Genomic DNA, 25,031 nt, shown 5'->3' on the forward strand with positions numbered 1-25,031 from the left:
GAGAAGAATCAAAAGAACATCCATGTGCCTTCTCAGGCGGCTCTCCTCACCCCACCCTTTTTCACCAATCAAAATAAAATCTAAACATCAATAACAGGACTCTAAAATTAAAAACAATTGTAAACAATGCCAATGCAAAAACCAAACCACACACACACTACTTTCAAAACCCGAATGTCAAGAGCAAAACTCTGGCTATTAAACAACAACAACAATGCCAATGCAAAACAGCTAAATGAGAAATTAAAACTATGGACATATTAATATTTTTAGCTACTAAGTGAGTCTCTTTTGTTGCTGGTGTAGATTCACTCAGAGTCCTTGGACTTGCTGCACAAGACTTTGCAGAAGACTGGAAGCCAACAGATGCCAGCACGAGCATGAACATGTAAAGAAGTAGCTTCCCCTCCAGTCTTTAATTTCCTCACATGACTCCATGTTGGCACCCCAGTCCCCCGTGTAACCTTCAACTCTCCTCTCCCACTTTGCTGTCGTCTGGGAAACTCTCTGTCCTTTTGGGTGAAGGAACACAGGAGCCTCTCTGAGTCTATTGTGATGACGGACACAACACTCTGGCACCCGAATTGGCCGCACCACTCCTTCTCTCCCCCCACCCTGAACCCAGGGTTCAACCCCACAACACTCCAGGCCTGGCTGCTGCTGCTGCTCTGGGCCTGGCTGCTGCTGCTCCAGGCCTGACTGCTCCGGGCCTGGTTGCTCCGGGCCCAGCTGCTGCTGCTCTGGGCCTGCTTGCTCCGGGCCTGGATGCTCTGGGCCTGGCTGCTGATGCTCCGGGCCCAGCTGCTGCTGTTCTGGGCCTGGATGCTCCAGGCCTGGCTGCTGCTGCTGCTTCAGGCTCGGATGCTCCAGGCCTGGCTGCTCCAGGCCTGCCATTCTTCCATTTCTCCAGCTGGTCACATTCTAAGAGCCCCATCGGTCCCCCATCGCTCCCACCATCATAACTGTTGACCACTAACTACCCAGTACCTCCTTCCTGCGGTCCCAGATGACAGATGTCCTTCATATTAGTTTCAATCCTCAAATTGTTGTGGGAGCTGCAGACCAACCCCTCACCCACGCCGCCATCTTGGTTTCTCCTCCAATTGGTACTCTCGTTTGTGTTCCATTTCCTTGTCTCGGCATTTTTGCAGCTTCCCTGAGTTGGTAATCTTAAAAGTCTCTGTGTTCTGCTTGGATGGGGTGGATTTTCAGGGTGGAGCCTACAGCCTTGGCTTCCGTCAGCCACGCCCTATGTGGCTCCTGAGTCTCAGTGTTCCTCAGTGTCCTTTGGTTCTCACTGCAAGCACCTCTGAGAGTGAGGTGCCCTCGAGTTTCGCCTGCTACCAAACAGTCTAGTCTCTCCCCCAATGAGCCCAGAACTGGGGTTCAATTCAGTTGGAAGTGGGATTGGAAGTGGGGTTAAGAGCAGTCCGTAGCTTTTGTCTCCTTCCCACCAGGGCAATCCCGGTGGCACAGCCAACCATCCCTTCTCTGCCTGCAACGTGCGTGCCTCTGGGGGCTCTGCCTTTCACCGCTCCCCCCGGGGTTCTGCCTTACAGCCCAAGCTCCCTCTGTTTGAGCCTGGGTCCCTGGGGTCTGGCCTAGAACTGTGGTTCAGTGCTGTCGGGTCTGGGGTTCGGCACAATCCGGAGCTTTTATTTCCTTCCCGCTAGGGAACGCCAGCCAGGCACTCAGCCTCCACCTCCTCTCCACATGCACAGCGTGTCTCCGTACCTTAGGCTTTTACAGCTTCTCTGATTTTCCTTCTGGTTTTCTCTTTCCTTCTCGTTGTAGAATTTCCAGTCATTCGACTTTCCTGTAGTTCTGGGTAATGTCCATTTTATATTTTAGTTGTATTTTATTGAAATTGTTGTGTGTAGCTGCGGTTATGTGTTTACCTGTGCAGCCATCTTGGATCCTCCCTGAATTTTTTATTGAAATGTTTCTTACAGCCAAAACTGATTTAGCTCAGTGGATAGAGCATTGGCCTGCAGACTGAAAGGTCCCAGGTTTGATTCCGGCCAAGGGCATGTACTTTGGTTGCGGGCACATTCCCAGTAGGCAGTGAGCAGGAAGCAGCTGATCGATGTTTCTCTCTCATCAATGTTTCTAACTCTCTATCCCTCTTCCTTTCTCTCTGTAAAAAATCAATAAAGTATATTTAAAAAAAAAAACAAACACGTTTCTTACATACTGTTGTATTGGTTAGGCCACAAAAATATTCACTGTGGGCCACATGTGGCCTGAGAGCTGCAAATTTGACATGCTTGCTTTAGTCCACAGGCTGAAGCTCTACCCACTGAGCCAAACCAGCTAGAGCTCCACTGTCACTCTTGCCTGTGACGCTCTCCTCGTAACTCCTCGGAGCTCTGAGGGCAAGAGAAGGTGTCCCTCTGCTGGTGTGGGGAGCACTACCCCACGGCCCTGTCTTAACGGCGGGAAGTTCCGGTAGGTCCACACCTTACCCACCACACTACGTGATTAAAAATAGGCTTGTTATATTTAAAATGGGTTTGCACAATTTTTGGAAACTCATGCGCCTGTCCATAGGGTATTGAAGAGGGAACAGTCAGGGCCTCTTCAAGAGGGAATAGTAAAAAAAGGATAAAATTTGTTTAATAATATATTTGATATAACTCAGCATACAGGGTGTCCCTCACTCGAACAGCTGAGTGTGCCGCACCAGCACAGCCAAGGGTTTGGTGAGCCTGAGCCGGGGCGACGAAGGATGGAGAAGTGATAGACAAAGAGGAAAGGCTGGGTCTAGGTGGAACTTCTGTGCCTGGCTGAGGCCACAGAACAGATCCAGACTGCAGAGCTGAGGCTTTACTTTATGGTCAGGAACGAACAAGGTAATCTGCGATGTTCTTGTAAGTTTCAGTTGTTTTGGCAGCACTTGCTCCCCCCCCACCCCCCCAGCCCACTAGCTACCCAGGAAAGATCTGGGGAGCAGTCACAAGATCAAGCTTAATTATGCTTAGAGGGCTGTGCCCTCCAAGCTGGGACTTGTTTGTGACTTTGCCAGCAGGTCAGTTCAAGGCTTAACCCTATAACCACTTCCTACAGCTGAGAGCTTGGTGAAATGAAGTGTACCTTAATAAACAGCCTTTGTGGTCAATCACAGCTGTGCACACGTTCTGGGGACAGCCTGTACCTAGGTCTGTCATCACAAAGTGCCACAACTCAGGGACTTAAATGGCAAAAACGTGTTGTCTCAGAGTCTCAGAGGCCAGACCTCAGACCAAAGCCTCAGCTCACTTCTCCACTGGCCCTCCCTGCAGACCAGCTTGGTCACTGCCCACAGCAGGCAGGGGCAGTCAGAAGGGCCTCTGGGCGGATGTTCTGAGAAGAACCCTTCCTGCCTCAGAGCAGCGTTGGTGGCACCTGGGTCCCTTGGCTTGTCACAATGTAACTTCAGGCTCTGCCTCCATCTCTGCCTACGTGGCCTCCTTACGTCTATGTGTCGGACCCTCTTCTTACAGGGAGACCAGTTATTAGATTTAGGGGCCACCCTAAGTCCAGAATGATTTTCTCTTAAGGTCCTTAGCTAATTACACCTGCAAAGACCCTATTCCAAACAAGGTCCATTCTCCATTCAGAGTAGATTCAAATCCTATAACACTATGAAGCCACTTCCACGTGTTGGGAGTGAAACCCTCACTCTTTGCTCTTAGTGTGGAGGTGCTCCTGTTATGCCGGATGTTGGGAGCCATTTGACGCCAGTGGTCTTGATCTGGCATCTGCAAGGGGAGTTCAGAAATCTGGAGAAGGGGCCAAAACCGGTTTGGCTCAGTGGATAGAGAGTTGGTCTGTGGACTGAAAGGCCCCAAGTTTGATTCTGAGCAAGGGCATGTACATTGGTTGTGGGTACATCCCCGGTAGGGAGGTGTACAGGAGGTAGCTGGTGGATGTTTCTCCCTTCCTCTCTGTAAAAAATCAATAACATATATTTTTAAAAAAAAGAAATCTGGAGAAGGGGCTGTGCATAAATTAATAAATAGTCCAGAGATGAAACCTAATTTTGAAAGGCATTTGGGGGGTAGAGGAGCTTGGCTGAAGAAACCAAATTCTCCTTGTCTCAGGACCCCTTGCTTTATTAACACAATTTGTCCTAAGGCAAGGTGGAGATATACACTTCAAAGGGTATGGTTTTGTACAGAAGCATTGTCAGATTGGGGAATTGCCTTCTGCTGGTCAGATGTTTGGCTAACAGGAGGCAATAACATGTAGATTAAGATGCCCTGAGCTGTCTGGCAGCAAACAATCAGTTTAATGCATCCTTTTCAGGTTTAGGAAAATGCCTTTAGCCATCTCCTATAGCAATAACATATGTGACTCAGCCCTTATTGAGTCCCCAAGTTCCATCAACCTTTCGATGAAACTCTTGTAATTATGCTGGAACTGGCTTCCGGCACTGTTAAAGAGAGAAAGGTGCTTCAATATCACAAGCTGGCGTGAGTTAGCCCACAGGTCACCGCCAGAAGGGCGGGGGGGGGGGGGGGGGGGGAGGGGGGGGGGCGGGGGGGGGGGGCTTGCCTGTTAGAACTTCACCTATGAAACCCTCATGGACGGTACATATTTGCCAGCTGTCTTGGTCTCCTTTTCTTACTGATTTCTGAGAAAACTAGATAGAGAATATAACTGATTTCCCTTGTTGAAATATTGCAAATGTTTTTGTTGTTCTATTTTTGCCATTTAACCCTGCATATGGGGATTTTGAGCATTTGAATGTTTTCATTAAAAGAACATGTGACTTTCCAGGCTGGTGTTGCTCCGTGGTTGGACCAGGAGGTTAGAGTGCCATTCTCTGTCGGGGGCATGCCTAGATTTCGGACCCCACCTCCAGTGTGGGCATGCAGGAAGCAGCTAATCAGTGATTCTCTCGCATCGTTGATGTTTCTTTTTCTTTTTTTTAATCTTTACTAGTATTGTTGAAAGTGTTATATAGGTCCTCCTTTTCCCCCATTACCCTCTTCCAGCTGCTCCCATCCCCCACCAGGCCCTCACCACCACCCCTGTGTCCACGGGTTATGCATATTTGCATTCAAGTTTATTTGTTGATCTCTTCCCACCAACAGGTTCAACAATCTGTTCATGCTTCTATCTGTCTCTGGGTCTATTTTTGATGATCAGTTTATTTGGTTCATTAGATTCCACATATGAGGGAGATCATGTGATACTTATCTTTCTCTAACTGGCTTATCTTCCTTGGTATAATGCTCTCCAGGTCCCTCTATGCTGTTGCAAATGGTAAGAGTGCTTTCTTTTGTATTGCCCCATAGTATTCCATTGTGTAGATGTACCACAGGTTTTTTATCCAGTTGTCTGCTGATGGGCACTTCCAAGACTTATTATAAATTGCACTGCTATGAACAGAAGGGTGCATATAATCATTGATGTTTCTCTCTCCCTCTCTCTCTCCCTGTCTCTAAAAATCATTTTTTTAAAAAAATGTGACTTTGTCATACAAAGAAATAATCTATCCACACCAATATTGTAATTGCTCTGGTACCATGGTTTGGATTATGTAAATTTGAATATTTGACACATCACAACTGTATCAAGGTATACAGAGGCAGTAAAGAAACAATAAGCCTAAGACTCCCATAAGCCCCATCCCTGGGACCCAAACCGTTTTCCCACAGTGTGTCAGAAAGAAACATACCAGCAACAACCTAAAGAACCATACATGTCTAACGGGACACCAGCTGCTCCAAAGGACAGATCTAGGAAACCAGGAAATAGACTAACTATGATTATTTGGATACCAGAGGCCCAGTACATGAAATTTGTGCACTGGAGGGGGGGACATCCCTCAGCCGGGCCTGTGCCCTCTCACAGTCCAGGACCCCTTGGGGGATTTTTGGGACCCCCTCGCTCCTTACAGCTAGACTTGCTACTCTTTAGCGGGGGTGGGAGAGGCTGCACTCAACAGCTGTGAGCCTGGCTTCTGGCTGAGCAGTCCTCTGGGAGCGCACTGACCACCAGGGGGCAGCTCCTGTGTTGAGCATCTGCCCTCTGGTGGCCAGTATGCATCTTAGCGACCAGTGGTTCTGGTTGTTCTACCTTAAGGGTAGATTAGGCTTTTATTGTATAGACTAGAGTCCTGGTGCACAAAATTTGTGCATGGGGAGGGGGTCCCCTAAGCCTCTCCAATCCAGGACCCCTCAGGGGATGCCTGACATCCCTCTTACAATCCTGGACCACTGTCTCCTAATCACTCACCTGCCTGCCTGCCTGGTTGCCCCCAACTGCCCCCCTGATGCCCTGGTCGCCCCTAACTGCCCACCCCCCCCGCCGGCCTGGTCACCCAAGCAGCCTGCTTGTTCAGTCGTTTGGTCGTCCCCTCACTAACCCTCCTGCTGGCCTGGTCATAGGCAGCCATCCTGTGAGGGCGTGATGGTCACTTTGTATACTACCTCTTTATTATATAGGATTATATAGATAGAGATGAGATAGAGATATACCAGATGATATGGATAGCTATAGATACAGATATATAGATATAGATATAGATAGTGATAGTGAAATATTTGGAAAGGTTAGCATTCACACCACTCACTGGAAATCAGGGTGGTCCACATTACATGGAACAGGACAGGGCACAGGTGAAGATGCCAAAACTACATCTGTATGCTGGGCCACAGCGGGGAGGGAACCTGCCACCACAGGAATGAAGACCGCAAAGGCCCGCTTTGCTGAGAGGAACCTAAATCCACCCACAGGTTAGCGGGCCAGGCCCTGGGCGGCGGGAGGGGCAGAGCCGGGGCCGAGGTGGCGGCAGGATGGAGCGGACCGGCGCGGTCAGCTGTGCTCACAGGAGCGTCCTATGGGGAGAAGCCCCGGGAGGGGCAACAACTCCAGGAACGAGAGCACAGGCCCCACGGAAAGATCAAGCCCGCGTCCCGACGGAGCACGCCCGCCGCCGGCGCGGAGCCGGGGCGGCTGCCGGAGGGCGGAGCTCCCCCCGGGAGCGGGCGGGCGGCGAGGCGCATCCTCCGGGAGAGGCTAAGCGACCGCCTCCAGCGCCACCCGCCGGGCAGGGCCCGGTGACCCGGGCGTCCGAGCCCTTTCCACCGGACCCTCTGGCAGGCGGGGGGTCGGGTCGGGGCTGCGGGCGGGACCAGGGTGAGCTCCCCAGACGGAGGGGAAAGGCCACAGGCGTTCCGGCGGCGAGGCGGGCTGAGGGTTGGGATGGAGGCGTAGCCCGGCAGGTTGAGCCCAGACGTGCAGGGAGGCGGGAAAAGGGGGCGGCTACCGTTGGCTAAAAGGTGAATGGGATGCGGGCTCGCTGTGGACCAAGAAGAAGCTTCCCTGACCGGGAATCGAACCCGGGCCGCGGCGGTGAGAGCGCCGAATCCTAACCACTAGACCACCAGGGAGCGGCGAGTGGAGCGCCTGGCCTGCGCCTCCTGCCCCCGCGCCTCCTGCCCCTCCGGGCGCCGCGCCTCTGCCTTTCCCAGGGCAGCTGCCCAGCGCCCGGCCCATCGTGCCCGCCCCGCCGCACCCTCAGCAACTGCCAGCCCCGCTTCCTGGAGGCCCACGACCCGGGTGCAGCCCCAGGTCCCGCACTCAGCTGCGGGCGGAATGGAGCGGGGAATACAAGCAGCTGGGCCCACACAGCGTTCTCCTCCGCAGGCCCGGCCGCCTCCCGGCCCCTCGCTGCCCGGCTGCTCCTGGTCCCTGGGTTCCTCGCCGCAGCGCCTCCAGCGCCCTGGTTCCCAAAGCCCTTCTCCGCCGGTGACACTGCCCGCACCGACGGGGCTCCTGGCCCATCAGCAGCAGCTCAGCTGTGCTCACGTCGCCAGTCCGTTCCCGCCGCACTTATGGCGCCGGTGGGCCGGAGCTGGGGGTCGGGAGGCCTGGCTGGGAGTGGGCGGTGAACCGCGGGTGTAAGGTGGAGGCCGGAGTTTGCAGGGCCCCAAGGGTGTCAGTCAGGAATCCGCTGAAAGGGCCCCGTCTCCAACCTGCGCCAGTGAGCACAGAAAAAAAGCTTCACCTCCCCGTCGGGGAATCGAACCCCGGTCTCCCGCGTGACAGGCGGGGATACTCACCACTATACTAACGAGGACGGCACGGGGTACCCTCCAGGGACCGCCCGTGGTAAGGCTCACGCCTACCCCTGCCCTCGCCGCCCTGCTGCTGTGGAAGCTCCACCTGAAAACCTGCGGCTCCCAACGAAGCAGCCGGTGAGCGCAGCCTGTCCCCGCCCCACACCCGCACGGAGGCACTGACCCTCCGAGGGCGCGCTGCCCGTGGCCTCCAACGCGGGGCTGCCCAAGAGAAGGAGGCCCAAGAGGGCGAATGCGCCCCGAAGACAAGCCGGTTGGCGCGCGGCGTGCCCGGGCCCAGGTCGCCTTCCCTGGCTCCCCGTTAGCGGCCGTCCATTGGGCACCCGACAGCCGCCTGACCGGAGAGACGTGGGAGGAGGCCTCAGGGGGGTCACAGTTGGGTGTCAGCCATGTGAGCGCCAACACAGCTAGGCCTTCCGTCAGGATGGCCGAGCGGTCTAAGGCGCTGCGTCCAGGTCGCAGTCTCCCCTGGAGGCGTGGGTTCAAATCCCACTCCTGACAGCTGTTTAAACTTTTGCACGAGGTTCCCCTGCTGCATTATATCCATCGCAGCTTTTTCCCTCCTTGCGGCTGGTCCTGACTAGCACCCTTGGGGCCCTGCAAACTCTGGCCTCCACCTTACACCCTCAATACATCGCCCACTCCCAACCTGCACCACAAATAGGCAGAAAACCCAGACGCCGTAGGCGCTCAGCTATTCCCTCCACACGTCACCTGCCGGGGCTGGGATCTGAGCACGAGCCAGGCTTGGTCCCGCTCCTGGCCTCCTCTGGTGACAATGCTGTGTGTTCTCAGCCTGGAGCACTACGAACACACAGCATTGGCCGGCAGAGTCTGCCTTGGTCTCTTGGTCCTTGGTTGGGCCGCGCGCAGGGGTCATAGACGTGCCTGCGGCCTCGGTTTTAGGTCAGGACTGCCGCCTGCTCAAAAGAAACGGGTGTTAGTGTGGCGCCTGGCACTACTCTCACTGGTGCATGGGTGGTTCAGTGGTAGAATTCTCGCCTGCCACGCGGGAGGCCCGGGTTCGATTTCTGGCCCATGCAGCTAGGTTTACTTTTGGTCCCACCGGCCGATACCTCCCTGGTCTCTCCTCACCAACCAGATACCGTTAGAGTCACGCCATTCACTACAAAGCAATGCGAGCACTTGCGCACTCCCCTTGACTATTCATCACGCTCTAGCTCTCTCCCACCCTACGCTGGCAAAACTACCCGAGCCACTCTTGGGAGATGGAGACATCGCGCCCTCCTGTAAGATCACAAGTCAACATGGCGCACAAGTAGGTGGAAAATAATTCCAGTCTCATCTCACCGAATTCCCCGCGTTCTCTTTTCAAGCACTGGGCCGCTGCTCCACCATTAACACCCAACGTGCAGGAAGGCAACTTTTCAAGCACTGGGCCGCTGCTCCACCATTAACACCCAACGTGCAGGAAGCCAGGTTGCCGCGGGCGGGGGATAGGCAGAGCACTTTGCCTAAAATGAGTGAGGTCTTGCTGGAGAGGCAGAAGAAGACTTTCCACCAGGGACTAGCGAACTAGTGTGTGAGCAAGTGTCTCATGTATTAAAGCACTTCTGGGCCACCTATGTGGAGCTTCCACAGTTCCAGTTTTCCTTGCTTTTCTAAGTATAGACTTCCTCTCTCCCCTACCCACACATGCCCTTACCCACTTCCTGCCTGTGCACCTTCAAAAAACTACCCGCTCCTCCTGGCGCTCACACGGCCCAGATCGCGGGTCCTGAGTCCAACACCCCTCGCAGGTGCAAGGGGCAAAAGCACCGCATCGCTGCGTTGGCCGGGAATCGAACCCGGGTCAACTGCTTGGAAGGCAGCTATGCTCACCACTATACCACCAACGCTGCAGCAGGAAGGCGCTTCAGAATCTCTAGTCCTAACTGGTACCAGCGCAGGGGCTTGCCGCTGCCAACAGAGCCAGCCCCAAGCAGCTGCTCTAATTTGTCGATCCGACTGCCTCTCCAGGACGCTCTCGCTGGCCAACTGCTCCTGCCCTCCGATTCCATGCCGCTGCCCCCAGGTCGTGTCTCCAGCCGGGGGTCACCAAACCCACCTCCACTGGGCGACACCGCGCGCGCAGACTGAGCGGCCTCCTCCGCCCCCAGCTGCGCTTCCCCTCCACCAGCCGCCTGGGGAGGGCCGCTCATAGACGCTGCGGTGGCGGGAGGAAAAGTGGGGAGAGGGATTGTTGGGGAACACCCGGCACCACCAATTGAGTCTCGACGCAGGGCGAAGGAGCGAAAAGAGGGACTCTCGTCGGCAAGCTACCAACGACCAAAAAGGACACGCCTCCCCGTCCGGATGCCCGGTCTCCCGCGTGACAGGCGGGATACTCACCACTACACTAACAGGACGGCACATAGTTCCTACCCCCCAACCCCCGCCCTCGCCCCTTTACCTTGCCCAGTGCAGCCCTGTGGTCCCCTACCGGACTTCAAACCAACAGCGCCGCCCACAGAGCAGGACTGATCAGGGCCTGTCCCCGCCCCACACCCACACGGAGGCACTGAATCCCCGAGTGCGCGCTGCCCAAGAGGAGGAGGCCCAAGAGGGCGAATGGGGCCCGAGGCCGAGCCAGTTGGCGCGAGGCGTGCCCGGGCCCAGGAAGGGCGAGAGGCCGTGGGCCGCCCAGCCAGGCCGGTCGCCTGTGCTTGCTCCCCGTCGGCACACTAACGGCCGTCCATGGGGCACCCCGGCAGCTGCCTGACCGGAGACGCGGGGGGAGGCCACAGTTGGGTGTCAGCCATGTGAGCGCCAAGACTGCCACAAGTCCTGTCAGGATGGCCGAGCGGTCTAAGGCGCTGCGTTCAGGTCGCAGTCTCCCCTGGAGGCGTGGGTTCGAATCCCACTCCTGACAGTTATTTTGCAGCCAGTTCCAAGCTTTTAATCCGGGAGCCAGCTAAGCTTGGTCCCGCTATTGGCCTCCTCTGGTGACACTGACAGTTTATTATTCATTTATTCATTTTATTTTTTATTTTTTTTAAATATATATTTTATTGATTTTACACAGAGAGGAATTGAGAGGGATAGAGAGCTAGAAACGTGGATGAGAGAGAAACATCAGCCGCCTCCTGCATACCCCCCACTGGGGATGTGCCCGCAACCAAGGTACATGCCCTTGACCGGAATCGAACCTGGGACCCTTCAGTACGCAGGCTGATGCTCTATCCACTGAGCCAAACCGGTCTCGGCCATTTATTCATTTTAATGCTTCATGAATTTGCATGTCATCCTTGTCCCAGGGACCATGCTAATCTTCTCTGTATCTTTCCAATTTTAGTATAGTAGTGGCCAGGTGCATGAAATTCATGCACATTAAAAAGGGATTAGAGGAAATATTTTAATATTGCTATTTGCCCTTTCTCTATAATAGAAGTGTCAGAGATTAAAGAAAATTAGTAAAATGTATATGAAAACCTTCCTCCTGTCAGAGTCTGGAGTGCACGGTGGGACCCAGAGTCAAGTCCCTGCCCACCCAAAGTGCCTCAAAATTGTGCAAGTTCCAGACCCAGCCGGACCCACCCCCATTAAGCACCACCTGCCAGGGCATGTGGCCTGAGATCTCCCATCAAACCCCACCTGGTGGGGGGCGTGGCCTGAGGTCGCCTGTCAAGCCCCACAGGGGTGGGAGGGGGGGTGCAGTCTCAGGTCGCTGCTGATTGCTAATTAAGGCTCATTTTGGGAACTAGGCCTCCGCTGTGGGGGCAGCCATCTTTTGTGGCAGAGTGACGGTCAATTTGCATATTCCCTCTTTATTATATAGGATGTGCTGCTGAAGCAAACAGACACTGACAGTCTTGCAGAGCAACCCTGAGCGATGGAGAAAATGGAGGATGAGCTGGCAAGTTCGCCCAATTCCTCTGTCCCACTGTCTCTGTGCTGTGCCCTAAACCTCTGACTGCCTGGCCTCTCTGTTTCAGGTCCTGCCTCTGTCTCCTGCACGAACGGAACCGGTGCCACGGGAGGAGCCAGTGCCATGGGGGGGAGAGGGGGGAGCCGGTGCCACAAGGGGGAGCAGGTGCCACGGGGGGAGCAGTGGCTGGCCTATCTATGGCTGCTGCTGGCGCCGAGTGGCTCAGTGTAGGGCTCTTGCCTGCCACTCGGGAGGCCCGGACTCAGTTCCCAGCCTCTGCAATCCACCGTCCATTTTGGGTCTGTAAGCGGGACATCCAGCTTCCGACTCAGGCTGCCCCTGAAGACACCTGTCCTCACGGGCCGCCCCACTCACCTCTCCTGTGGCTGCAACAGGGGACCCACTGGACCCGGGAGCTGAACTCCAAGCCCCGACATCTGGACTGCTCAGCCCCTCCCGCGCCCAGCACTCCCTGTCGCCTTCCAAGCCCCGCTAGAGCCAGGCCCCGCTGCGAGAACGCCTGCTCCCCCCGCCCCCGCCCCCCTCCCAGCTCCCGTACGCGGTGGGCAGCACCTTCCGGGAGGGTCACAGGTGCGGAGCCAGCCGTCCTGTCCCCGCGCACAGCCCCAGCCAGGGGCCTCCGCACCGGAGGCGGCCCCCCAAACCCCCCTCTGGCCCAGCACGGCCTCCACCACAGCACGGCCGCCAGCCCCTCGCCCCCAGGAGCACTAGCCGCCCCCTTCCACCCACAGCACCCCCTGACTCCTCACCCTCACCCACCCGGGGGGACCGCCTGCGGGGACCGCAGCGCCGTGATTGCCTCCGCGACAGGGCTCGTGCAGACGGGGTGCGTGTGCGCGGGCGACGGGAGCAGCAGCGCGTGGACAGAGGTCGGGCTCCGTCGCCGACGGGGAGGGCGCTGGCGAGCCAGGGCGCGCGGGCAGGAAAGCGGGGGGCGGGGCGGAGGCCCCTCGGCGGGCGCACCTGGTGTGGGCGCGGAGGGGCCCTGCAGGAGGCGGCGCTGGGGGTGCGGGTGGCCGGTAGGGAGGACGGAGAGCGTCCGGGGTGCGCCGCCCGCACGCCGCCTCCAGCTCCTCCGCGCGTGGCCGCCGGGGCGGGCAGGGCCCATCGCCTCGGGCTGCCGGGTCACCCCTCCGCCTGCGGGGGGCGCCGTCCTCCGAGCGCACACGACGCCCGGGCCCTGCACCCTCGATGGGCACCGCGGCTCCGAACCCGCTCGCAGCGGGGAAGGCCCTGCGAGGTGGGCCCGGCAGCCGGCCCCGGGTGTGGGAAGGGGGCTCCCTAGACGGAGGGGGCGCCGGACTCACGCGAGAAGGCCCTGCGAGGTGGGCCCGGCAGCCGGCCCCGGGTGTGGGAAGGGGGCTCCCTAGACGGAGGGGGCGCCGGACTCAGGGAGAAGGCCACCAGAGTTGGCCAAAAGGTGGGTGCGCGGACCGGCAGCCGGCCCCGGGTGTGGGAAGGGGGCTCCCTAGACGGAGGGGGCGCCGGACTCAGGGAGAAGGCCACCAGAGTTGGCCAAAAGGTGGGTGCGCGGACGTGGAGAGAAAAAGCGCCTGGCCGGGCACCGAACCCGGACAGACGGTGAGAGCGCCGAGTCCTGTGCCCTGGAGCAAGGAGCGGAGCGGGGGGACCTCGCAGCGCCTCCAAAACGGACTCGCTACCTCCCCGTCGGGGAATCGAACCCCGGTCTCCCGCGTGACAGGCGGGGATACTCACCACTATACTAACGAGGACGGCCCTGTCTGTGCCCTCCGCCGGCGCCTGCACGGCCCTCCACGCCCCGCTCAGAGCAGGGGTCCGCCTGCGCCCCCCATGTCAAACCAGCGGCGCCCTCCAGGAGAGCAGCCGGCACACGGACCTGAGATGACTCGGAGTCTGTCCCCGACCCGAGCCGGACCGCGAGAAGCAAGTGGGCGCGCGGTGCCAGAGGAAGGGAGAAGGATAGAGATTTAGAAACATCAATGTGAGAGAAACATCGATGTGAGAGAAACATCGATCAGCTGCCTCTTGCACACCCCCTACTGGGGATGTGCCCGCAACCAAGGTACATGCCCTTGACCAGAATCGAACCTGGGACCTTTCAGTCCGTAGGCTGAGCCAAACCGGTTTCGGCCCGTCCTGCTTTTTGGCTCCCGGAATAAAGCCCGGGTCATCGCAGCCCCCACAGAGCGGGTGCCCACCTCCCCGCTTTGTGTGACCCTGCTGTCTTACCTTGGGCATTTCCGCCTTCTTCTTTCCTCTTAGAGATACTCAGGGTTTGTGGGCCACAGGCTTTGAGCGGATGGAACCACCGCTGGCTTCAGGAGCGGCCTGAGCAGCACGCCGTTCCCTCTTCGGTGAAAAGCTGGAGGAAAAAGCCCTTTCCTGTGGGAGGAGGCGATGGCGAGCCGCGGGGGCGTGCTGAGAACAGGAGTGCACAGCCTGCTTGGGGATGGAGTCCACACTGAGGAACGACCACGAGAAGCAAACCCAGGTTTACTAGGAATGGGAGGCAGTTGCCCCTCGTTGTTAAAGCCAACGTTCTGTTAAGCGGCTTGACCTGATAAACTGCTGCCCACCGAGCGCTCAGTCACTGGCATTTCTGATGTCTCTCCAATTCTACACAGGCTCAGCCAGGTCACCTCCCATCTTGGGGTTCTCACCAACCCCCCCCCCCCTTTCCTTTGCTTATTTAGCCTACACCCACATTCTCCTCCAGGCTCCTGCCAGACCCCAGCTCTGGGAGCAGCCGGTCAGCAGGTGCCACGCAGTGCGCTGGGCATCTGCACCAGCCAACAGCAGGTGAGTGGTCACTGCTGTCGTAACGATCTTCTCTTCTTCATGTTCTAATGCCTCTTGCCCCTGTTTCATCCCCACACTGTCTCCACTCCCTGCCTCCCGGATAATCCACTCCACACCATTGCGAAGATGAAGTCATTTAACCTCGGCTGTCATTTTCAACAAGAAGTTTGGGGTCCTGAACGCCATCCACAGAGGTTCTCGCACCGCTGCAGGCCCACTCGCGCACTCTGGCCCGGGTGGGTCCGTCTCCACTCTCTCCGGCTTCCTCAGAGGAGAAGGTGCAGTGCCTATAAGAGAGGTATAACCCGACGTTAACGAGCTGTCAGTTTGACTTAGTTCAGTCGCTTTGTCTTTACACGTTTTAAAACCCCTTTAACACTTCCTTCATTGCAGTGTTAGAAAACTAAATGTAAGAGTGCAGAAAGGGAGCCCTCCACGCGAGCTCTCCATCCGTGGTTTCCTGTCCTGAGTCCCACTGACCCCGTGCACAGCGCGTCACTCCTTCGCTCCGGGCGGCTTCCCCACGCCCAGCAATCCTGTGACCCGCTGGGCGTCCTGCAGTCAACTGTGGGGGTGTTTGTGCCGTTCGTGACTCCCAGGAAAGAAAGACAGGAAGGAGCAATCAGAGTTTTTCCTGGACAAGTGTCTCCTGAATTAAGTGCTGGCAAATGTAAGGTGTATTTTTATATTTTCAAATATGAGCTGGGGTCCCTGTGGTGGCCAAGTCCCCAGCTCTCCTACTGCCTGTTGTTGGCACCATTTCCTGGCCTGGGTGCCAGAGATCCACACTCCCTGCCCAGCTGCTCCGGGGGCACCAGTGACCAGCACTGAGGGGCCCAGAGCCCAGCGGGCAGAGCGAGGATTTGCAGTTGTTTTGGGGCATCAGGGAGGTGGGTTGCTGGGGGTGGCACCTGGCAGGGATGCGCCCTCAAGGACTGTGAAGGGCTTTACAAACACACCTGTTATTGGCAGTTTCCGTAGTGTAGTGGTTATCACGTTTGCCTCACACGCGAAAGGTCCCCGGTTTGAAACCCGGCGGAAACAGCTAAGGTTCCTTTTGTGGCCCATTCCCATAAGTCTGGCCATAATTGGGGAATGGCTGATCACGGTCACAGTTCCGGACACTGAGGGATCACCAAGACGCGGTCCCGGCCACACACGGGTGGGAGGGAGGTAGCAGAGCAGGTGTTATGTAGGGGAGGAGGGTTGGGGCACTGGAGGGGATGACCCTGCCTGTCCACCTCCTCCCTGAGCTATTCCTTTAAAAGGCAGCTGAGGCCTTAACTGGTTTTGCTCAGTGGATAGAGCATCAGCCTGCGGACTGAAGGGTCCCAAATTTGATTCCAGGCAAGGGCATGTACCTTAGTTGCAGGCACATCCCCACCAGTAGGAGCGCAAGAGGCAGCTGATAGATGTTTCTATCAGAGCTTTCCTCCGCCCCTCTCCCCCTTGCCCCCCTCCCCACTACCGCAGCTGGCCCTGCCCCGGCCACTGCCACTGCTTGCTCCATGGCCAATCGCATCGCACCCGCCTTTGCTGGCCTGGCGCCAGTGAGTGTAATAGCGTGGTCATCGGATGGTTGTTCCGCTGTCTGGCCATTTGGTTGATTTGCATATTATACTTTTATTATTATAGACTAGAGGCCCAGTGCATGAAATCCCCTGGGGAACAGGCCTGAGCTGTCAGGGTGGAGGGCAGGGTGATGTGCTCGCAGCCATCAGCTGGGCTTTGGCTGAGCAGAGCTCCCGCTGTGGGAGAGCGCTGATCACCAGGGGGCAGCTCCTGTGTTGAGTGTCAAGGAGTTAGATTTTATAGGACCAGAAAATGATCTTAGGCACCTAGACCTTTTAATGTTCATTACTGTGTGTTACTGAAAGCTGTAGAGGAGATTAGAGATACATGCTGAGGTGGCAGTCCTCAAATGTTCTCTACAGAAGGCCAGACCACAGCATGGCAGCATGGTCCGTACTTTTAGGGGGGGGGGGGTTCAGCACTAAGCCCCTCCCGCCTCCGGGGAGGTCACTGTGAGGCCAGATGAGACGTAGGGTGGCGCACACACAAGGACTTCTCCTCATCCCCCCGGAGGCCACGTCCAGGGTGGGCTAGTCTCTTCCAGGAACTGAAGAGGATGTGCCAGCTCTCCCTCCCCCATGCCACCTGCCATCAGTGGTCAGTGAGCCGGGGGTCCTGTGGGCAGGGGACATGTCCCCCCATCCCCATCAGCCTGGCCTGGCTCAGGAGACTCACTGTGCATCACTACCCGGCACTATTTCTCACCAGGGTTTCTCCCAGGCAATGCCCTGTGGGGTATTTTCCTAGGCACGCAGAGACATGCTGTGTATGACCTCTTTCTGGCTAGAGGTCATGGCGATCCTCCACCAAGAGGAAGCTGAAGTTCCTTCCTGATTCTCAGCTGAAAAACCCAAATTTTGGCTCCTAGAGCCTCTCGTGCGCCTTCCCCTGCTCCCTCTGAAACGCCACGGAGCTGAGCCGCTGTTCCGCGCTCAGCACCTGCCCCAGCCCCGGGACTAACACTGGAGCAATTGAAGGGAGTGGCCGAGCAGGCGGGCAAGATTTCTTCCTTTGTGTGGCGCTAGTTCTGAAACTGCTCTCCCCTGGGGGAGACTTGGGCTCAAGAGAGAAAATGAGTCCTGCTCAAGTGGCTGAGTCGCCCAGGACCCAGGAGGTCACTGGTTTGATTCCTGGTCCTGAAACTGTTGTAGTTTCCTAGGGACAAAGGATCTTTTTCTAATGAGGCGACTCTGGTGGCTCCTGGATAGGGCTGGTCACCTGCGAGGCCGTGGTGAGAAGTTGGAATTTTCAGCCCCTCCACAGTCCTCCGGAGAGGAGGGAAGCTGGGGATGGAGTTATAATAATAATGCACTAGGCCTGTGTGATGAAGGCTCCATAAAAGTCCTGAGACTTTCCAGGTGGGGGAGCACATGGAAGGGTGGGGACGGTGAAGCCCGAGCCTGCCGCCTGGATGCTCACCTGTACCCTCTCTCACATTGTTTCTTAAAAATGCATATTTCAGCCCTAACCCGTTTGGCTCAGTTGCTATAGTGTCACCCTGTAGACTGGAGGGTCCCAGGTTTGATTCCAGTCAAGGGCATGTACCTTGGTTGCGGGCACATCCCCAGTAGGAGGTGTGCAGGAGGCAGCTGATCGATGTTTCTCTCTCATTGATGTTTCTGACTTTTTATCCCTCTCCCTTCCTCTCTGTAAAAAAAATCAATAAAATATATATTTTTAGCCGAAACCGGTTTGGCTCAATGGATAGATTGTCGGCTTGGGGACTGAAGGGTCCCGGGTTCGATTCCGGTCAAGGGCATGTACCTTGCTTGTGGGCATATCCCCAGTACAGGGTGTGCAAGAGGCAGCTGATCGATGACTCTCTCATCGATGTTTCAAACTCTATCTCTCTCCCTTCCTCTCTACAAAATCAATAAAATATATTTAAATAAATAAATAAATAAAGATGCCCCAGTAAGGCTGCTGAGGCTTTCATCTGTTCCGTAAAAAAAAAAAAAATAAAATACATATATATATATATATATATATTTACTACATATTTCAGCCCTCACTGGTTTGGCACAGTGGATTGAGTGTCGGCCTGCAGACTGAAGAGTCCCAGTTTTGATTCTGGTCAAGGGCATGTACCATGGTTGCGGGGACCATGTTTCTAACTCTCTATCCCTCTCCCTTCCTCTCTGTAAAAAAATCAATAAAATATATTTTTTTAAAATACATATTTCAGAGAGGAAGGGAGAGAGAGAAACATCAATGACGAGAGAGAATCACTGATGTGCTGCCTCCTGCATGCTCCACACTAGGAATTGAGCCCACAATCTGGGCATGTGCCCTGACCAGAATGAAACTCAGGACCTGGGAGTCCACAGGCCAACAATCTATCCACTGAGCCAGACCGGGTAGGGCTATCATACCTTTTACAATGAGCTGGTAAACAGTAAGCAGTGTTTCCCTAAACCTTGTGAGCTACCCTAGCAAAGGAGCCGGACCTGAGGAGGGTCATGGGAACCTCTGACGTACAGTGGATGGGTCAGAAGCACAGGTGGCAACCTGGACTTGAATGACCTCTGAAGTGGGGGCGGACTTACTGGCTGAGCCTTACCCTGTGGGCCTGAGCTCTCTCCAGTGAGTGGTGTCAGAACTGAGTTAAATGGTGGAACACCAGCTGGAGTCATGGATGGCCCGGTGTCGTGAGCGCTGTGTGTCATGTGACAGGAGAAACCCAGGAGGACTGGGTTCCCCACACAGAGCATCGGTGCTCTTCCTGTTGCTCTACCCTCACACCTAAGTTTACTCCTAGTTCATACCTAGGATGGCAATCAGGGCCATGCCTTCTCACAAACTCTCCCTAACCTCTCCTTGTTGATAACTGTACTGTGTACAAGATTGCTAAGAAATCTGTAAATATAAATGTGTGAAAGAAAAGAGCCACATGCTGACCTGACAAGCTCAGGGGGGCCTGTGTGGCAGTCTTGCAAACCCAGAGACCTAAGATAATCATAAAAGATGGTTTGAAAATTAAATATTTTAAGTACAAACAGGTTATAGTGGGTAGTCATTTCCTAGGCCGATATTTTTCCAGACAAAGATCAACTTAGATCTTCTTTACTGAGCCCATTTGCCTTCCTGCCTCTAAGATAACATATCTGTGAGATGTCTGGGTGGCTTGTAACTTCCCCTTTTCCGGAGCCCCTGGTGAACAACCAAATGTGGTGGGCAGCTGGGACAGATGCCTCAAATTCCTTCGTTATCATGTTAATTGTTCCTGCACTCACCTAAGTACCCGTCCATCATTTTACTTTTTATCCAATCCCAGGGGTTTCCCACCGCTTTGCTTTCTCCCGCTCCTTACTCCATCACCAATGAATTTCATGTAACCCACCTATGTCCCTCCTTTGATTTCAGTGTATAAATAGAGTAATGTAGCCCACCATTCTCCGGAGCATTATCTCAATCCATTGAGGTTCTGCTTCCCAGTATATGTCGACAGTTTGGCTCAAATAAACTCACAAAAATTCTTAAAGGTTTCAATGGTTTTTTTTGTTAACAAATGAATACATGTGAGTGATTTGTTGATATTCTATTTCAGTACATTATAAATAACTAGGGGTCCGGGGCACAGAATTCACACACTGGGGGGAGGGGGTCCCTCAGCCCGGCCTGTGCCCTCTTGCAGTCTGGGCGTCCTTGGGGGATTCCAGCTGACATCCTCAGTGCTGCCATGGAGGCAAGAGAGGCTCCCGCCAGCACCACTGCACTTGCCAGCTGTGAGCCTGGCTCAGGGCTTTTGGCTGAGAGGCACTTCCCCCTGTGGGAGTGCACTGACCACCAGGGGGCAGACACTCTGCAGGAGCTGCCCATGGTGGTCAGTGCACATCATAGCAACCGGTCATTTTACTGCTGTCAATTTGCATATTAGCCTTTTGTTACGTATATAAGACAGTATCTATTTCCAGATTTTATGGCCACCTTGTATACTGTGGAAGCACACAGCTACCACATACTACACTGCTTCCATAACCACCATTTACTCTTAACCTGCTAGGGCACATGTGTCAAACACAAGGCCCGCGGGCCAAATCCAGCCCGCCAGGCCTTGCAATGTGGCCCGCACCGCGCTGTCATCACTGCACTCCGCTGTCAGTTTATGACATTGTCAGTTTATGACTGTTCAGTAAACCATTCGGCCCGCGATTTAGGCTGGATTTTAGATTTTGGCCCCCTTCTCTGATTGAGTTCGACACCCCTACGCTAGGGAGAGACACTGATGTCTCTTCAGTTGCTCTGATTGCCTGCAGCTGGTCCTTCAAACGCCTCAAGAAGTGCTGTTGCCGGGACCGGTTTGGCTCAGAGGATAGAACATTGGTCTGCAGACTGAAAGATTCCAAGTTCGATTCCGGTCAAGGGCATGTACATTGGTTGCGGGCACATGCCCGGTAGGGGGTGTGCAGGAGGCAGCTGGTCGATGTTTCTCTCTCATCGATGTTTCTAGCTCTCTGTTCCTCTCCCTTCCTCTCTGTAAAAAGTCAATATATAAAAAAATATTTTTAAAAAAATATTTTTTTAAAATATATTTATATATTTTTAAATATATATATATATATTTTTATATATGTTTCAGGGAGGCTTAGATCCTTCCGGAAACACGGCAGGCCAGAGTGTGCTGTAAGGATCCCCTGCACTGGGTTCTGTCATCGACCTCCTCCAGGTCCACCCCAGCTCCTCACCTCCTCAGCCCGCCACCGACCTGGGGCTCCAGGGAATGAAGCAGGACAAGAAGTCACGTGAGGATCGCAGCCAAGATGTGCTCTTCCTTCCGGAACAAATCTGAGCCGGCAGCTTTTTAAAACATTACTCCTTTGTTCCGTGTCTGGGAAGATAAAGTAGTGGCCCCTACCAACAGGCCTCGGCAGTGCTGACCCCCGACTGAGCCTGGCATCATCCGGTTCCGTACTCACTCTGCCTTTCACCCTGCGAAGCAGGGCTCTGCCACCCCCACATGAGTCCAGTGCCCAGTGCCACACAGCTCCTATGTCCCCACGGTAAGGCCTCGACCCCAGGTCTGGCTCTCACGTCCATGCTACACGGCAACACACTGCCCACGAACACACCTCTGGGGACCCTCGCTTGTCACTTGAGTCAAAGACTGCCTGGAAGTTGATAAAAGCAGGTGAGTGATACTAGAAGAAAAGGGTTGCTGCCCATCTGGCGGGGCTCAGCAGTTGAGTGTTGACCTAGGAACCAGAGGTCACGATTTGATCCCAGTGTGGCGTGTGCAGGAGGCAGCCAATCAATGATTCTCTCTCATCGTTGATGTTTTTCTCTCTCCTCTCTGAAATCAATACAAATATTTAAAAAGAAAGAAAGGGTTGCTATTTAGCTAATTTTCTCCCATTGACATACTACTCTTAGCTTCTAGGGAACAAGGTCAGGGTAGGGTCATCCAAAGAAGTGAGTAAGACGAAGAGCAAGGGGCCTGCCTGCTCATTGGGAGGTTGTCTCCAAGGCCAGCCTTCTGCAGTTGCCAGGCAACCAATGTAAACAGCACAGAGTCGCAGGATCATGGCCACTAACTACAGTGCCAACCAGGTAAGTTCTCTTTTTCCATCTCTTTAACGTTTTGAATTTTGCCTTTAAAATTCTACCTTTGGACTGACACCTCCCCTAGGATTCTGGTCACTGAATGGCTGGCTGGCTCCGCGGGGGTAAGGTAGCATTTCCCAGCTCCTCAGGGTAGGAAGGGCCCAGGGACCAGCAAAAGGCATTGCTGGGTTACTTTTAAGGTCTAAACTAGAGGTCAGCACATTTTCTGGAAAGGGCCAGAAACTAAACATTTTAGCTTTGTGGGCCAAGTGACAAAATGAGATAGGAGACACTTACATAACAACAGAAAACACAGAAGTCAGAGTGTAACCACTGAGTGCCATTGCTTGTAACATAATGAAAAGAATGGATTCTTTTGGGAGAAACATTTTGCTTGATTGGGATACAAACTTAGTGTTCCCTTTTTTCAAATTAACTACAATTGTTCATCTATAAAAACGGTTTCGGCTCTCAAGCATCAGGGTGGATTGGCATTTGCTGACCGCTGGTCTAGACAAACACGGTCTAACAAAAAGATAATGCGAATCACAAATGCAAGCTGAACTTCCTAGTAGCTACATAAAAGTTTTAAAATGGTTAATTTTAATAATCTAATTTAGCTCAATAAATTAAAAATTATTTCAACATTTAATCATCAATATTTTAAAAGTTACAATCAAATGTTTTACGTTCCCTTTTTTGTACCAAGTCCTCCAGATCGCACGCCTCCCCACTCTGCTCCCGTTGCCGGTCAGAATGGAGGCGTGTTCTTCTATTATACAAGCACCTGTGTGGAGGTCACGTTTCAAGTGCTCAGGAGCTGCCCTGTGTGGCCAGAGGCTCCATCAGGACAACACACTCTAGTCCAGACAAACTGCCCCCCACCCCCTACCCCACCCCACACAGTGCAGGCCTTTGATCCTCCAACCCAGCGACCAGCGTGGCTGTGGTCCGCGGGGCAGGGCTCGGAGCTCAGAGGCTTCCCCTTCTCTCCGCAGTACGAAAAAGCATTCTCAGCCAAGTACCTGCAGAACTGGTGTCTTGCCAAGCCAACAAAGGAGGTATCCATGTTTCTACGTAATCACTGCCCCAGCCTCCTTCCCACATCCTCCACTCCCTCAGCCCTCCCTCAAGCCCCAATACTTTCTCTGCTTCGCCAGCGCTTCTCTTCCTTTCCCCCAGAGCATTCCTTCCCACGAAGGCTACACTCAGATAATCGCCAACGACCGTGGCCATCTGCTGCCTTCAGTGCCCCGTTCCAAGGTGAGACACTCGCCTCCGTTCTGACCGACGACGGGAGCAGTGGGGAGGCGTGCGGGCTCGCCGCCGCTGCCTAGGAAGTGAAGTCCAGTCTCCTTCACGTTGGAATTCGAGTGCCCCCAGCTGCCAGCCAGTCTACCCCACAGGGCAGGGCATTAGCAGCAGGTCCCTACACTGTGGGCGGCCTGTATAAAACGGACGCCCTCGCGGTGACACTTCCGTGGTGGCATGCTGCCAAACAGCCGGAGGTCGCAGCGGTGAAGCCGGCAGAGGCCACTGCGTGGGGGAGGGGCTAGCTCTCAGTCCCGTTTCATTGCCACCCAGCCCCAAAGGAAAGGATGAACACAGGGTCTGCCAGGCAGGCACTGCCAGGAGTGAGAAGCCCTGCTTCTTCCTTTTAGGCAAGTCCTTGGGGTTCCTTCATGGGCACCTGGCAGATGCCTCTGAAGATACCCCCTGCTCGGGTGACCCTGACGTCCCGCACAGCTGCTGGTGCTGCCTCCCTCACCAAGTGGATCCAGAAAAATCCTGACTTACTCAAGGCATCCAACGGGCTTCGTCCAGAAATCTTGGGCAAGGTACCTCTCATCCATCCCAGCATCTCAATTCCAGCCCATGTTATACCCCGGCTACTCCAGCAGGGGGCCCTCTAACCATCTGGCTTGCCCCGTGTGTCCCTCAGCACCTTCAGGGCGCTTAAGGGCTGAGCTAAGGACATCTTCCCACACCACACAAGGCCACCTGACCTCACCAGGGTCAGGGAGCGCATCAGCGCTAACTCTTATTGTTTGGAACCTGACCTTTGACCCATGGTGCGGGGAGAGACAGAATTCTCTGGACTGGGAAGGCCTAGGCCTGACCTAGCTCTTTTCTGTTCCACCCGACAGCCCCAGGAGCCAGCCAGTCAGAAGAAACCCCGGCACTCTGTCCAGCAAGCACCAAGTCCAACCATCATCCCAGGCTCCCCAGCCACAAACGTCAGCTCCCCAGACCAGCCCCGAAGTGCACACCCCTCCGCAGGTCACACCCCGGGTCCCCTCAGCCCCGCCAGCGCTCCCAAGTGCCCACCTGGAAGCCTATGCACGTAGGACCTGGGCCGGTCACTCTAGCCGGGCCGGGGACCCCGCCTGGGACTCTGCGGGCCCCGCTGCCCAGAGATGAGTGAAGTAGGAGCCCAGGCAGGGAAATGTAGAAATAAAGGCAAATTTGGAAAATAAACATCACTGTTTACTCTTTCACGGATTCTGATTTTTCCCTCCTGCCTCTTATCACCAATAAACAGAAGGGCTGGGGAAGGGAAAACATGACAGAGGCTTGGGGGAACACATCTGTGCGAGGACCACTCCAGAAATGGCCAAGGGAAGTTGGTCTGCATCACAGGACCCGCTCCCACGGGCACACGGAGGACAGCGCGGGGTCCGCGCTCACTGCCCTGCACAGAGTGCTCTTCTAGAACCCGAGGCCACTGTTTGGAAAGGAGCCTCTTTGGTCCAAGTTGTATGACCATGTTCGGACCAGTAGGGAGCTGGCCTTACGGCCGCTTACAGAACAGAGTCGGTTAGCCAGCAGGAAGCTGGCTCGGACACCAGCTCCTGCGCGGGGAGGATGCACTGTTAACCAGCGGGTGCGGCCGCCTGCTTCAGGGGCTGCTCTGAGGAGCTGTTTTTTCTGGTGGCTCCTTGTAGCCATGGCTACTTGGGCTACAACCAAGAATCTCTACTATGCCCACGACTTCTCATGTCTCCTCCGTCCAACCCCCGGCGTCCCAGCAGGTAGGTCCCTGGCAGAGGAGCTGGGCCATGCTGGCGTCCTCAAGGCTCCCGCACGGCAGGACAGCTCCGTTCCTGTACCGAGTCCCTGAAACTCTCCCCCGATGCCAAACAAACTGTTTCCCTCCTGAGAGGTCAGATCGAGGG

At 55.1% G+C, this 25,031-nt stretch overlaps 1 protein-coding gene across 2 annotated transcripts; it reads left to right on the top strand.

The window, feature by feature from the left end:
• Positions 1–14,994: 14,994 nt before the first annotated feature.
• Positions 14,995–24,919, top strand: CFAP126 (cilia and flagella associated protein 126). Of its 2 annotated transcripts, XM_084867188.1 has the most exons (7): positions 14,995–15,020; positions 20,981–21,314; positions 21,685–21,861; positions 22,854–22,916; positions 23,038–23,118; positions 23,517–23,693; positions 24,003–24,919. In XM_084867188.1, the coding sequence occupies exons 3-7, from the start codon at positions 21,835–21,837 to the stop codon at positions 24,201–24,203; spliced, it is 549 nt and encodes a 182-aa protein (XP_084723314.1). In that variant the 5' UTR covers positions 14,995–15,020; positions 20,981–21,314; positions 21,685–21,834; the 3' UTR covers positions 24,204–24,919. The 2 variants fall into 2 exon arrangements, with proteins under 2 accessions (XP_084723314.1, XP_084723313.1); XM_084867187.1 differs by lacking the exons at positions 14,995–15,020; positions 20,981–21,314 and having other exon boundaries at positions 21,613–21,861.
• Positions 24,920–25,031: the final 112 nt, after the last annotated feature.

Source organism: Pipistrellus hanaki (assembly GCF_964339955.1).
Source record: "Pipistrellus hanaki genome assembly, chromosome: 18".
NCBI classification, from domain to species: Eukaryota; Metazoa; Chordata; class Mammalia; order Chiroptera; family Vespertilionidae; genus Pipistrellus; species Pipistrellus hanaki.

Coding starts and splice junctions, on each gene's coding strand:
- CFAP126 (XM_084867188.1), top strand. CDS start 21,835: ATGGCCACTAACTACAGTGCCAACCAG. Junction 21,862..22,853: donor CTAACTACAGTGCCAACCAG/GTAAGTTCTCTT, acceptor TTCTCTCCGCAG/TACGAAAAAGCATTCTCAGC. Junction 23,694..24,002: donor GTCCAGAAATCTTGGGCAAG/GTACCTCTCATC, acceptor TCCACCCGACAG/CCCCAGGAGCCAGCCAGTCA.